The sequence below is a fragment of the Mesocricetus auratus genome, unplaced genomic scaffold (assembly GCF_017639785.1).
Source record: "Mesocricetus auratus isolate SY011 unplaced genomic scaffold, BCM_Maur_2.0 Super-Scaffold_6730, whole genome shotgun sequence".
In the NCBI taxonomy this organism is placed as follows: domain Eukaryota; kingdom Metazoa; phylum Chordata; class Mammalia; order Rodentia; family Cricetidae; genus Mesocricetus; species Mesocricetus auratus.
In genome coordinates, this window is record NW_024429184.1 from 92,166,912 (window position 1) to 92,181,563 (window position 14,652).

Below are 14,652 nucleotides of genomic sequence, written 5' to 3' on the forward strand. Positions count from 1 at the left end.
GGAGATTTTTTTCAGATAAAGATCAGCTGTCCAGATTGCCTATCTTGAGGTATTGTCAAGAACAACAAATACAGGAATTGGAAGAGTAACACTGGACATGTTATTGATTATAAAATATTAGGGTTTCTTGGGCTAGCAGAGAGAGAACAAAAAACAAAATTTGAATATAAAACAGGTAATACTTTTAAGAAGCAAAGACAGTAATGTGGGAAGACTGGGAACAGTCTGTGATTTGGCAAGAATATTTATCAAATAGCCTGGAATGCAACAGGTCATTAATCTACTTTGCAAACATTAGATATTTAAGATGCTTTTATTTCCTATGTTTCATAACCAGAAAGCACAGCACAGATCCTCCAGGTCTGGCCTTGCCTGCTGAAGCATGAAACATCAGAGGGGGTGGCTTGAAAGAGGATCAAAATCAGAAACAGTCTTGCAAGTAAAATCATGCCAAGTTTGTGGTCATTCAACTGAGCAGGGAACCCACCCCTGTGGCTACACAGCCCCCTAGCCATCTCTGTCTGATGCTAACAGTAACTTCAAGTTAACAACAGAAAGTTCATTCAGGTAACTTCTTTTCATTTCATGTATCCTTAGTCAAACAAAGTCAGTGGTGATTCTTCTAGTTTCCCCGTGTCTCAGATCCCTTCTTTCCATCTATGGTTGTCATTGTTTGTTAGGTTTATTTTATTTTCCTCCAACACTTTCCTTTTGTTTTCTCTGCATGTGAAAATAGAGAATTTCACTTATTATGGGTCTCAGTTCTTTGTGTACCACTGGTTACAATTTTGAGAAGAAATGGAATGAATAATGGCTTAAGCTCATGATATAGATTTGGAAAGTCTTGAACCTAATTTCTATTCTAGACAGGATGTCATTTCATACACACACAGTAAAGGGAGGGAACAGGAGGTAGGAGTTGTTGGTATAGTTTTCCTGGCCTTTAGAGCAAAGAAACTTTCATGTGAGCCTGGAGCCTATGTGAGACCACTGTGGCCAACTTGGTATTGATAAAGCATCCCCAAGGGAATTGAGTTTTCTCATGTTGAAAAGTTATCTGTTCAGGTGACTGGCATTTTCTTCATCTTCACAGAAGACATGAGAAGAAGCATCTGTGTGCACCATGTGACCACACTTTCTCTGATGCTCTCTACTTTGACACATGTTGCCTTTTCAGGTGAGCAATCTTGAAGGTAAAATTTGATTTTTCTTAAAGCTATAGAGAAAGCAAAGAATCATTTTTTACTTTGTATCAGAGTGTTTTTCCAAAATACAAAATGTTGAGCTTGTTAGTCCAACTACATACCATTAAAATATATTTCCCTAAGAGGGAAAATCAGCTTTGTTTTCTCCATTGTAAATTCTTCTCAGCTCTTGGTTTGGAACCAAACCAAGTTTTCTAGTTCAAAGAACACTGTAATGTTCTCATTATAAGTAATGCATTGTGAGAACATGATGTCTTTTCCTAGAATAGATTGTGCATTTCCACGAGAAATTAAAATTTTCTTTGAAATATGACAGTGGGATACACGCCAATGAAGAGCCGGGGCATTTTGTGTGAATGCTGTTGGTGTGTGTCTGAGTAATTGCACAATAAGAACCAGTGATTTAACACAGTCTATATCATAAGCCCTCTGCCAGGTATCTCTTGGAAATGTTTATCAGTCTATGGTTAGGCTTTAGAGCGTTCTTAAGGACTTTCAAAGACCAGAGATTTTGAAATTCGATGAAGTCCAGTTTTCCTTTTCATGGATTATGCTTGTGATGTATTATCTAGGTAATCTTTGCTTCCTCTAAGATCCCTAATGTTTGGCATTTATTGTTTCATTCAGGGATTTTTATGTATTGAACTTTGTTTATGTTGGAATCTACATGGAGTTGGTTTTTCTATATGCTGTAATGTGTATTTCACAGTTCTATTTTTTCCACATAGGGTACCAATTGTCTCAGCATCACTTGTTGAAAAGATACCCCTTTCTTTGCCACAGGATTTCCCTGTTACTCTTTTTTTAAAACCAATTTCTCCATAGTTTTTTGTATCGTTGGGTTTTTAATTCTGTTTCATTATCTATCTAGTCCTATGCCAGCAAAATGCTATGCTAATTTCTACAGTCTTTATTTTTGAACCTGTGTTATACCTCACCTACAAAGAAATTAACTAATGATGGCCATGGCAGGGGGTATGAGACTGCTCCTTAGATGAGGATTTTTGATCCCATGGCTGATGACCTAACTTCAATACCCATAACTCACATGGTAGAAGAACTGACTTATGCAAGTTGTCCTCTGACTTTCACATGTGTGCTGTTGCCAGTACTAAGTAATAAATAAGTAGAACCAGCATGATGGATGTCCAGATGGCTTATGGGTAATGATGCTTGTCATCAAGTCATATGACCTAAGTTTGATTCCCAGGATCCATGGTAGAAGAGGAGAATTAACTCCTTTAAGTTGTCCTCTGGTCTCCGTATGCACGCTGTGTCATATTTGTACCTACAAATGTGCATGCACCTGCACACAGACACACAGAAGATACATTTGTAATTTTAAATAAATACATAAATAAATATATTTTTAAATTTTCTTAAAAGGAAATCAAGGAAACACCATATATGTGAAAACAAACAGAAACAGTGAGAAAAAACATTTCAATAGAGACATTTTCTGTTGAAAATGGACATAATTAAACTAACCCAAATCATCCTTGAATATAGGATTTTAGTGATAATAATTTCATTCTAAAGTATTTTTGTGCTGGTCAGTCTCTTTATGTGAATGATTTTAATGAATACAGGAAAAGAATGTTTTCCATTTCCCTTACATCAACACCCACAAGTAGACGAAAGTACACAACTGTCACATTTATTCAGAAGGCTTAGGTTGGTCCCATGCAGGCCCCCTTGTTGTTGGTTCAGGCTCTGTGAGTTTCTATGACCCAGGTTAGTTGTTTCTGTGGGTGTACTCGTCAGTCTAAGTCTTAACTTGACGCTTAGAACCACCTGGGAAGGCAGGCTTAATGAGGAACTATCTTCATCAGGTTTGCCATTGTGCATCTTGATTGCTAATTAAGGTAAGGAGACCCAGCCCACTGTGGGTGGCACAATTCCCTAGGTAAGACATCCTGAAAAGTATAAGAGAAAGACTGAGAGCAAGGCAAGCAACCAAGGGTGCACTTACTCTTTCTCTGATTTTGGTTATTGATGTGGTGTGACTGCATTGTGAGATTTCCTGCCTTGTTGTCTTGGAAACGATTAACTGAAACTTAGAATTGTGCTCCAAATAAAGTCTTTCTTCCCAAAGTTTGGGGTTTTTTTGGGGGGGAGGTCAGGATATTTGTTACAGCAATAGACAAGAAACTTGAACAATACTGAATTCTAATTTGTGGAGTTCTTTTCCACAGAAGATAAAATGTGAACTCTGTTAGTTATTTTGTGCAAATTTTAAGTTTGAGCAAATGAGTAAATATATAATGGATCATGAAAGACAAATTTTTTACTCCAAAAAGTTCCTCTAAAAAGTCCTCTAATAGTTGAAAACTAAGCAGTAATGGAAAGACTACTTTAAATGCCCCTCCCTGATAATGATTTTGACGACTATCTTAAATACCATCCTAGAACCTCCATCCAGTAACAGACGGAAGCAGAGGTAGACACCCACAGCTAAAAACTATACTGAACTCCTGGAACCCAGTGACAGAGAGGGAGGAGTGATGAGAAAAGGGGTCAAGACTGGGCTGGTGAATCCCAGAGAAACAGCTGACCTGAACAAGGGGGAGATCTTGGACCCCAGACTGATGGCTGAGAGGCCCGCATGGGACTGATCCAGACACCCTGAATGTGGGTGTCAGTGAGGAGAGTCAGGCAATTTTTGGGGTTTTGGGGTAGTAGATTATTATTTATCCCTGGCACACAAGTGGACTTTGGGGACCCATCCAACAATGAGGGATGCTTTCTCAATCTGGACACTTTAGGGATGGCCTGAGCTCTGCCCTGAATGAAATTACAGACTCCAGAGATACCCCCACGGAGGGCCTCACCCTCCCTGGGGAATGGAATTGGGATTGGGTGGGGAGCTGGGGGGGGCAGGAGGAGGGGGTGGACATGGAGAGGAGGGAGAGGGATCTGGGACTGACATGGGAAGCACGTTTGTTTCTAATTTAAATATATAATAAAAAGTGTAAAAAAGAAAACTAGATAATATGCTTCTGCATAATGCATGGGTCAGAAAAAGTCACAGAAAAAATTTAAAGTTTTTTACTTTGTTTTTAATGTTTCCTTTACATTTGTTCTTAGTGTTGTTAGATGAGTATTGAGTAAAATAGGTTAAAAATAATACAAAGGGATGCCAGGCACATTTCCACAGGCCTTTAACCCTAGCACTCCAAAGGAAGAGGCAGAGTAAGCTCTGTGATTTCGAGGTCAGCCTAGTCTACATAGTGAGTTCCAGGGCAGTAGGCACCACGTAGAGAGACTGTATCAAAAACACCCAAATTAATTGTGGGATCAATCTCTCTACAGAGGCAGATTGTCCTTTATTAGAATAATGAAGAGCCGGGCGTTGGTGGTGCACGCCTTTAATCCCAGCACTTGGGATGCAGAGACAGGCGGATCTTTGTGAGTTCGAGACCAGCCTGGTCTATAAGAGCTAGTTCCTGGACAGCCTCCAAAGCCACAGAGAAACCCTGTCTCAAAAAACCAAAAAAAAAGAACAATGAAGGGCAGGCATCTCTACATGGGAAAAGAAACCGTGCACCAAGGTGCAGAAGGCTTGAGTGTCTTACAGGGCAGAGAAGGGAACTTTTGGGGTGGGAAATGCCAGCTTCAGGTCTGCTTTCTGCATTCCCAGGCTGTAAGTTCTCGATGAAGTTCTATCCTATATGTTAAGTTTCTTGTCAAGGTTTCCCAGCTCTAGATGCCTGTGGATGTCATTTGGGTCTGAATTTTTCTGTTAGGAGTTTTTCTGCTCACCTGGAGGCTTTAGATCATTAACCATTCCTTGTCTACTTGTGTGAGTATTTGTATATGGTGTGTGTGTGTGTGTGTGTGTGTGTGTGTGTGTGTGTGTGTGTGTGTCAGTTCAGTCCCTCCTCCACTCTGTACTCTGGGATTGAACTCAAGTCCTCAGGATTTCATGGCAGGTGCTGGAACTTCCTAGGGTATTTTGCCATCTCCAATCTGAAATTAATTTTAATGAAATCAATATTAACAAAATGGGATTGCCCTATTCCACTATCGTTTCTACTCTAATCACATGCTTTCAGTTCTCTGGGCTTCCTGTGTTGATTTTTATCCAAATAAAAATATTTACACACTCTTACATTCTAACTGCCTATGCAAAGATGGCATACTATTGATGTCTGTTTACAACTTATTTTTCCCAAATGTGTCGACTCTTGGAAGTCCCTGGGATCATAGTTCATAGTAGACTTCCTTTCTATTGCCCAGTTATATACAATTTCACTGAGTTGATGCAGCAAACCATTTGGCAACTGTTCTACGAGAGTATTTCATTTTAGTGCGTAATAACAAATAGTTCTCCAATAAATAATCTTATGCATATGAGTTTTGTGTTGTTGAATGTTGAAGCCTGCTCCAATGAGTTAGCTAGGACACCTGAGTAGGGGTGTGAGGATTGAGAAACAGCAGATAAAAGACACAGAGACAGAAATACAGGATAGATTCAGGAGGACTGCCCAATCCATGCCTTTCAGCACACTGGACAGCCCTGAGTTTAATTTAGAACCTGCTTATATACAGACTAGATGAAAAGAGCAATGCAGTCAGTAAGTCAGCTCCCTGCTCTGTCCTTGAATCAGAGCAGGAGGGCTTGCTATCTATCATGTGAGTCCCGCTAGCAGCAAGCAGCTCCATCGCCTATCTCTATGTGTCTTTTCTCCTGGCCTTCACCAGCCAGCATATTAAGATAATGCAATCCTTCCCGCAGGCTTAATCAGAACTTTCTCACAGCTCTCAAGGAGACTGGAACAAGCAAGCTTGAACTCAAATGACTTACAAGTCAGAATGGGCTCCAGATGGAAACTGAGTCACTTGTGGGCTCCCACAATTGGAGCTATATCCTCAGAAGAAGTTCATTGAATTGGGAATGATGCATTAAAATGAAAATAATTCAAATGTAACTTTGTTCCATATTGACAACTTCCTTTGTATAAATAATACTTTTATATTATCATCATTAAGGAATGAAACACCTCTTTCACAGCAGCTGGCGTAATAGATGATAAATGGCTTTTAGTATAATTTTAAATAACTCTTATCATGAATTAAGTTGAATATGTCTTACAGATTTTGCTTCTGTATGTCTGCTCTGTGTGTGTGTGTGCATGAGTTATATATGTACGCATTTCGCCTATCCCAAAAATGACTTTTTCAATATTTTATTCCATTATTTTTATTTACTTTTGTAGTATTTTACTTTCTATGAGGGCAAACAGTGAGCTCAGGTCACTTTACATGTTGTGCAAATACTCTATTATTTAGCTATACTTCTGGTCCTAAATTCTGTGGCATACTTTGCAATTTAGGAGTAGTTTTCCTAGTTACAAAACTCTATAGTACTTTTAAACCACCTGAAATAGAAACAGAACTATGGTAGGCCCATCTTCTTTCATTCTCCTACAGCTTTTCTCTGTCTGTAGACAGCAAGAACAACCAACAAAACCTGCTCTCCGAGCCACTCGCCTGAATACAGGGCACATGTTCTACTTGCTTGCCATCTATCAATGCATCCATATTAACTTAGCATTTTGGCAGGACCTGAAGTAATACACTACTTATATATAATATGTAATGTAACAGACGTCTGAAAATGCATGTAATTATCCTAATTGTTGAAAAGGGATACTTACTGGAAATAACTTAATTCATACAACTCCAAATTGTTTTATTTAACTGATTAACACATTTATTACAATGTTGGAGTTGGAGCACAGGATTCACACATTCCAGACAAGCTTTCTTGTCACTCAGCCCAGTACTCTTCCCTCAATGAGGCAGCAAATTTGCAAATGAAGTATGAGCTGCAACAATTATATACAGAATAGATAGATAGATAGAGAGATAGAGAGATAGATAGATGGATGGATAGACAGAGCAGTACACAAAGGAATATCACCTATAAGTTCTGTTGCTGTAAATTGTTTTATGTAGCTTTATGAGAGTGAGTGACTAGTGGGTGAGATCATATCCCATCACGGTTACTCTTTTAACTCATTGTGTTTGTACTTTATTTGCAGCACTTATCAAATCACGAAACCTTTCTACCTGGCCTAAGGTAAACAAATTCCTCAGTTTTAGATTCTCCTTCTAATCTGATAATTCTTCTCAAAAGTGTCTAAATATCCACAAAGGTGAAGTGCATTGACAGATTTTCACATGACCTTGGTTGGACATACAACATAATCTCTCCTGGCTAGCTTTCCTCCCATGTAGAATAATCCTTATAACATACTAACATGTTTTAGTTAAAGTTATAGTAACACACACACACACACACACACACACACACACACACACACCAATTAGATACAGCTCAACATTTAATGAAAGAACAACCATTGCTTGCTCAGTCACAAATGTCACTTATCTCCAGTCTCCACAGACATTCCTCATTCTTACTAACTACATGAAAACACTGTCCTCTCTAAGTTCCCAAACACATAATGAGTAAAGATAATGAGTTAATCTTTACTCATTAACAAGGTCAAAGGAAAACTGTGCACTTGGGGTTTAGCAGGGATTCTATTATGATTATCAGTCAAGTGATTATGGGATACATGTGGTTATTACATTAAGAAGAAACAAAAACTCACTTGATGGAAGTCCAAAAGACAGAAATCCTTAAACATTCAAATAGTAGGTTTAGAAGTGAAAGATAATCTATAAATGGGGAAAAATACTCTTATTCCTGTTATGTTTATGTTTCCAGCCCCCATGCAAAATGTATTACCCAATAGATCCTTCATATGAAGCAAACTGTCCAGATGTGGTAGCATTTGTTTGTGCTACAAATGGCTTAACATACAAGAATGAATGCTTCTTTTGTATTGATCGGTGGTAAGTTCAAAACAAAATATAGTATATTTGATTTACAGTATAATGTATCAAGATACAAAACAATAACGCTGAAAATTTTCAAGACACATTTTGTGCAACCAACACATAGATCAAGCATGTATAAAATATGACATGGCAACAAGAATGGAGAAGATGGCCACTCATGGAATTGTAGAAACATCCCCTACATTAGGACTTCATTTAGAAAGTAGTGAAAACACGTTTAAGAGTAACGTCCACTTTCTTTAAAGAACTAACTGTCTCTTTTCTTTAGGGAATTTGGTTCTCGTATCGAGTTTGTCAAATATGGAAAGTGTACCTAGCAGCAAACTGAACACCTTCACTTGTTTGTTCTTTTCATTACTTCATTCTAGAAATTATTTCTTTGCAAATTTGAGGCATTTAACTTGCATAGTATATGCATGCTTGTGTCCTATCCAAATTTCAAGCCAAATGGAAAACAAATGAAGGAATCCAAATAATGGAAAAAATGCCATACTTGTTGCAAATAAACACCTTAATAAATGAAATGATTGCTATTCGTTTCTGTAAACCCATAGTTAAAAGTCAGCTTCCATGTGGAGAGATGTATACTCTGTCAGTCCAGTGAGACTGCTACTTTGAATGACACTTACCGGGTCCGTGTCAGGCAAGCTTTGTGCTACTAGCTTCACTTAAAGCCAGAGAAAGTGAAAACATCCTTCTCATGAAAGTTAGAGCAGGAGGTCATGTGGCTACCCAGGCATAGTGCTAGCCTTCCAAATCTCTAAATCACTCCTCCCTCTCTTAGACTGGACTCTGGGAGCTTGGCCCAGAGAGAAAATATAAGCTAAGGGGTCAAGACCATGATGGGGAAAACCCACCGAAACAGCTGACCCAAGCTAGTGGGAGCTTACCGACTCTGGAATAGCAGCTGAGGAACTTGCATAGAACCGAACTAGGTCCTCTGAATGTGGGTGACAGCTGTGTGGCTTGGGCAGTTTATGGGGCCACTAGCATGGGACCAGTATTTATCCCTAGTCCATGAAATGGATTTTTGGAGCCCATTCCTTGTGGAGAGATACCTTGCTCAACCTCGATACAGAGGGGAGAGCCTTGGTCCTGCCTCAACATTATGTGACAGACTTTATTGACTCCCCCATGGGAGGCCTCACCCTCTCTGAGGAGTGGATTGAGCTATGGGGAAATGTGGAAGGAAAGGGGGGGGGAGGTAGAGAGTAGGGAGGGGGAGCTGGGATTGGTATATAAAATGTAAAAAGGTGTTTTAAATAAAAGGACAACAATGTTACAGTTCCCATGGTTGGAGGAGTGAAATGCCAGAGACAGATGAGGAGAGTTACGCTATGAACGTTTCTTACCCAGAGAAAGAAGGAATAAGAGTGTGGAAGGTGGAAGTGAGATCAGAGTTCTTCCCTCAGTTTTGATACTGACTGTTTAATTTAGGGTCATATCACTGGCCTTGACCCTACAGAAGGATGATCTGTTCAGCTTAACTAACTCTCACCTTAAACACGATGTATGTCCTGATCAAAACTAATTGACCTTCCATTTGGTAGTAATTAAGATGATGGCTGTTAAAGAGTGGATCTCTGTGTGGTTTGGGTACTAAGGTAATTGTAGCCTCATAAAAAGAGTTTGGCAATGATCCTTCTGATTCTATTGTGTGGAACAATTTGAAGATTATTGGTATTAGCTCTTCTTTGAATTTCTGGTAGAATTCTGCACTGAAACCATCTGGCCCTGACTTTTTTTGGTTGGAAGACTTTTGATGACTGCTTCTATTTCTTTAGGGGTTTTAGGTCTATTTAAATTGTTTATCTGTTCTTGATTTAATTTTGGTAAGTGATATCTATCCAGAAAATCGTCCATTTCCTTCAAATTTTCCAGTTTTGAGGAGTACAGGTTTTCAAAGTATGACCTGATGATTCTCTGGATTTCCCCAGTGTCTGTTGTTAGTCCCCCTTTTCATTTCTGATTTCATTGATTTGCATATTCTTTCTCTGCCTTTTAGTTAGGTTGGATAAAGATTTGTCTATCTTGTTGATTTTCTCGAATAACCAACTCTTTGTTTCATTGATTCTTTGTATTGTTTTCTTTGTTTCTACTTTATTGATTTCAGCTCTCACTTTGATTATTTTCTGGTATCTACTCCTCCTGGGTGAGTTTGCTGCTTTTTGTTCTAGAACTTTCAGGTGGCAGACACCCACAGCTAAACACTGAACCGAACTCCTGGAAACCCAGTTGCAGAGAAGGAGGAGTGATAAGCAAATAAGTCAAGACCCGGCAGGTGAAACCCACAGAGACAGCTGACCTGAACAAGGGGGAGCTCATAGACCCCAAACTGGTGATTGAGAGGCCAGCATGGGACTGATCCAGACCCCCTGAACGTGGGTGTCAGTGAGGAGGCCTTGGCAATCTATGAGGCCTTGACTAGTAGATCAGCATTTATTCCTGGCATTCAAATGGACTTTGGGAGCCCATTCCACATGGAGGGATGCTCTCTCAGCCTGGACAAATGGGGGAGGGCCTAGGTCCTGTCTAGGATGATATGACAGACTTTGAAGATCCCACATGAAAGGCCTCACCATCCCTGGGGAGCAGAGGCAGGATAGGATAGGGAGTTGGGGGCACTGGTGGTGAGTGGGGGAGGAGGGGAGAGCCAGGGAGCTGGGATTAACATGTCAAGCAAGTTTGTTTCTAATTTAAATTAAAAAAAATAAAAAAAGAATGGTTCTCAGCCTTCCTAATGCTGTGACCCTTTAGTAAGATCCTTAAGTTGTGGTGACCCATAAAATTATTTCACTATTACTTTATAATTGTAATTTTGTTACTCTTATGAATCATAATGTAATATCTTATATGCAAACCCTGTGAAAGGGTAATTTTGCAACCCACAGGTTGAGAACCATTGCTGTGAGCTTCTGACTTACAGCAGAAATATCCCACCACCTAGCAATGAATGTTGCTAGTGGTTGACTTCGGACCTAATGATACAAGAATATAATTGACAGGGCATCTTTTACTTCTGTCTAAATATCCACTCATCCAGAATCTTAAGCTAGGTGTAAGTGATTTGACTGAGAAATACATCCTCCCCTCCCCATAGTCTCAGGCATTTGAATACCTGGTCTGTAGATGTGGGTATTGTTGGGCTAAGTTTAAGAGGTGTGGCCTTCTTAAAGGAAGTGTATCACCAAGATGGGCTTTAAGAGATGAAGGCCTCACCCTACTGTTAGCATGTTCTCTGCTTTGTGCTTGTGGTTTAAGACAGGAGTGGTCTACTTGATGTTGCAACTGCCGTGACAGCTACCATGCTTCCTGCCTCTCCATGATGTCCCTCCAGAACCAAAAGCCCACAAAAGTGTTTCTTCTATGAGTTGCCTTGGTCATCATGTTTAACCAGGGATACATAGCAAGGAATTATGTAAAAAAACAAACAAACAAACAACAAAAATCCATGCAACAACAAAAACAAATAAGTAAAGCAATTACTCTTTTTACCTTTTATTATTTTTGGTGAACTAATTCAATCCTCAGTCTTATGCCTTCAGTCTGTTGGCTCCATAGTTAGAAGCAGAACATACACCTTGGCAACCTGTACATGGAAATCACCTGGTCACAGGTATCAGAGTTGGAAGCAGCATTCACTTCAATAGAGCCATTGGTGTTTTATGTTTTACCTAGAAGGGCTGAGGGGAAGAGAATTGCTTTCTCCTGGACATACACCTAAAAACTCCCTCAGAACCACAGTCATCTCATGAGAACAAATGAGCCTCCTCAATGAAACAAAAGTAGAGGAATCAGAGAGGATCACGAAGAAATGAAATTACATCTTCCATTTACATCCATATTTTAACCATGCCTCAACCAGATCTGCTGATTTTGACATTTACATGTAATAGCTATTTCCTTTTCTTTTACACAAATGGCATTACGTTTTCTTTTCCCCAAGACAACACAAATTATGTGAGGAGAAAAAGATCTAAAGAAAAAATTGAATTCCTGAACTCTTCACTTTTAGACAGACCCTTTCCCAAAACTTACCTGTATTGGAAGCCAAAGCCTTCTCATTGGTCACAAAGGCAGTGTAGGCATCCTATTCCAATCATGTCTTATGTTTACACAATGCATGGTAGCAAGTGAAAGTCATTTCCTCCCCCCAAATATTTAAGATTCATCATTATGATCCCTCCTGTAGCAATAGGGGCAACAGATTCTTTTGTTCAGAGAGCAGTAGATCAGCCCTACCTCCCCTGGGGAGAGCTTTCACCAGCAACTTGTCACAGTCTTCCTTCACATTCTGTTTTTAGTTGATGCCTATTCTGATGTATCTCCTTTCCTATTGTTATCTTCACTCACAAATGTGTGCATTGTTTCCTTACTACATAGATGCTGACCCTGTTAAACAGGATTTGTCTTCCTAAAACTGGTTGCAAAACTGCTATAGTCTCTCCAAGACTCTAGCTTGGGTGATTTGGCTTGCTAAGTCTAGAACTTCAACAAGTGTGGAACTATTGGAATGTTGCAGGTCCAGAGCCTAGTTACAACTCATCTTGGGCTACCTACACTTAACTACCTTAATAGCCAGCCCTTGGCCACTTCTGTGTTGATCCTAATATTCTATGACTAACAGCTAAAAAAAATCTTTAGAGAAAACCCTCATTCCCACCTTGCACAAGACTAGGAATACTGTCAGAGAGTGTGTAAGGTCTCCAGAACACTTTTCTCTACTTTGCTGCAACCCACCTACTCTGTGTTTCCACCAATGTATTTTCAAAGTGTCCTCATGTATGATTTGCTTTGGTATATTATTATAAAAACCTCATCAAATTGTTACCACATTGGAACGTGGATTTGGTGGTAATTAAATCTGTTTCCAAGCCTTGGTCACTAATATTCATATCCAGAATGAACTCTTTCTTACCCTTTGAACTGACAGGTTTCCTTACATACCTGTGATTGCCAGATGATTGATTAATTGCCCACACTGTTGAGCTTGCTCTCCAGCTTGATTGATATGGAGTCACCCAAAGCTGCCACTCTGGATCACGTGGTTTGACCCACCCTATCCTCATCCCTCAAGTGTGACCAGCACCACCCTGTAATCTAGTGCACCCAGTTCCTATTCTAAACAAAACACACCCACATAGTATACCATAACTTATATCCGAGAAGCCAAAAACAAAGAGCTGACCCATTTGGGGAACTAGGCCAGAATCTTTTCCTTCATAATCCCATATTCTCTGATCCCACCATGCTCTGCTCAGTTTGGAGCTCAGTTTCCTTTCAAGCAGATCAATAGTTCCTTATTTTCCATGGTCGTGTTCCCAGATCACTAGGTTTTTGTTTTTGTTTTTATGATTCCACTTTTCTTATTTCTCCAAATTACCACATAACCCCATTTCTTTTCCATGACTCCCAATAAAGCACACTTTAGTACTTACAATTTCTTGCTTATACTGGAACTGCAGTTTCTAAGGACTCACATTTCAGTTTTAAAGGCTACTACCTTCTTTGCCAATGCATTTCTAATTCTCTGGCACTCCTAGACATGCAAAACCTGCCTGTTTTCTTTCAGAAATATTCCTATCCCTACTATTTACTCTTTTCTGACACTTTCTCCTTTTTCACACAAGTTCTATCTTATAGCACTGCTTAAGCTCTGGTCTATCTCATTTTCCATTACCAATGTTGGGGCAGAAAAACTGAAGGATGATTTCCATTCTCAAAACTTCAGTCAAATTATCAAATACCCATTAACAACATCACTAATAACAAAGAACCAACTAAGATGGGCATTACATTTCAAATCTAAACATTTACAAGCTATCTCACCTTTTAAACATTTAGGTACAAGGCATTTTTTAGTGAAGAATTCTACTGTATTATATTTATTGCATTAGCACATGCGTTACTTAATCGTTAAAATATTAAGCAGTCTTTGAAGATATCCCCATGGAAGGCCTTTCTGGGGAGCAGAAAAGGGATGGGATAGGGGACTGATGAGTTGGGGGATGAGAGGAAGAAAGGAAACTAGGATTGACATATAAAACAAGCTTGTTTCCAATTTAAATAAAAGTGAAAAATACATTAGATATTAAATTGATTATATCAAGAAAAACTAAAGAGTATGATTACATTTTTTGTTTTGTTTTGTTTTGGTTTTTGGTTTTTTACGAGACAGGGTTTCTCTGTATTGTTTTGGAGGCTGTCGGAACAGCCCGGCCTCGAACACACAGAGATCCGCCTGCCTCTGCCTCCCGAGTGCTGGGATTAAAGGCGTGTGCCACCAGCGCCCAGCGTATGATTACATTTTAATAATGTTTCTCTAAAATAATTTTTACAATCTTCAGTATCAAATAGGAAACATTTTTTAAAATGTGTTTACTTATTGAATTGTCAAGGTATTTCTATTTAATTAGTGATTTTGGTTCACCTAAAAACAGAAACTGCCTTAAAATTATCAGGGAAATTAATACATACATACATACATACATACATACATAATGCATACATTTTCAGTCTACACATTATACATATATTTATTATATCATTTATATACATTATACCCGACTCTAAA

At 39.1% G+C, this 14,652-nt stretch overlaps 1 protein-coding gene across 1 annotated transcript; it reads left to right on the forward strand.

Annotated features, from left to right (window-relative positions):
- Positions 1-1,098: 1,098 nt before the first annotated feature.
- Positions 1,099-8,583, forward strand: LOC101829980 (serine protease inhibitor Kazal-type 13). Its single transcript, XM_005074723.2, has 4 exons — positions 1,099-1,177; positions 7,253-7,290; positions 7,945-8,072; positions 8,347-8,583. The coding sequence occupies exons 1-4, from the start codon at positions 1,099-1,101 to the stop codon at positions 8,393-8,395; spliced, it is 294 nt and encodes a 97-aa protein (XP_005074780.1). The 3' UTR covers positions 8,396-8,583.
- Positions 8,584-14,652: the final 6,069 nt, after the last annotated feature.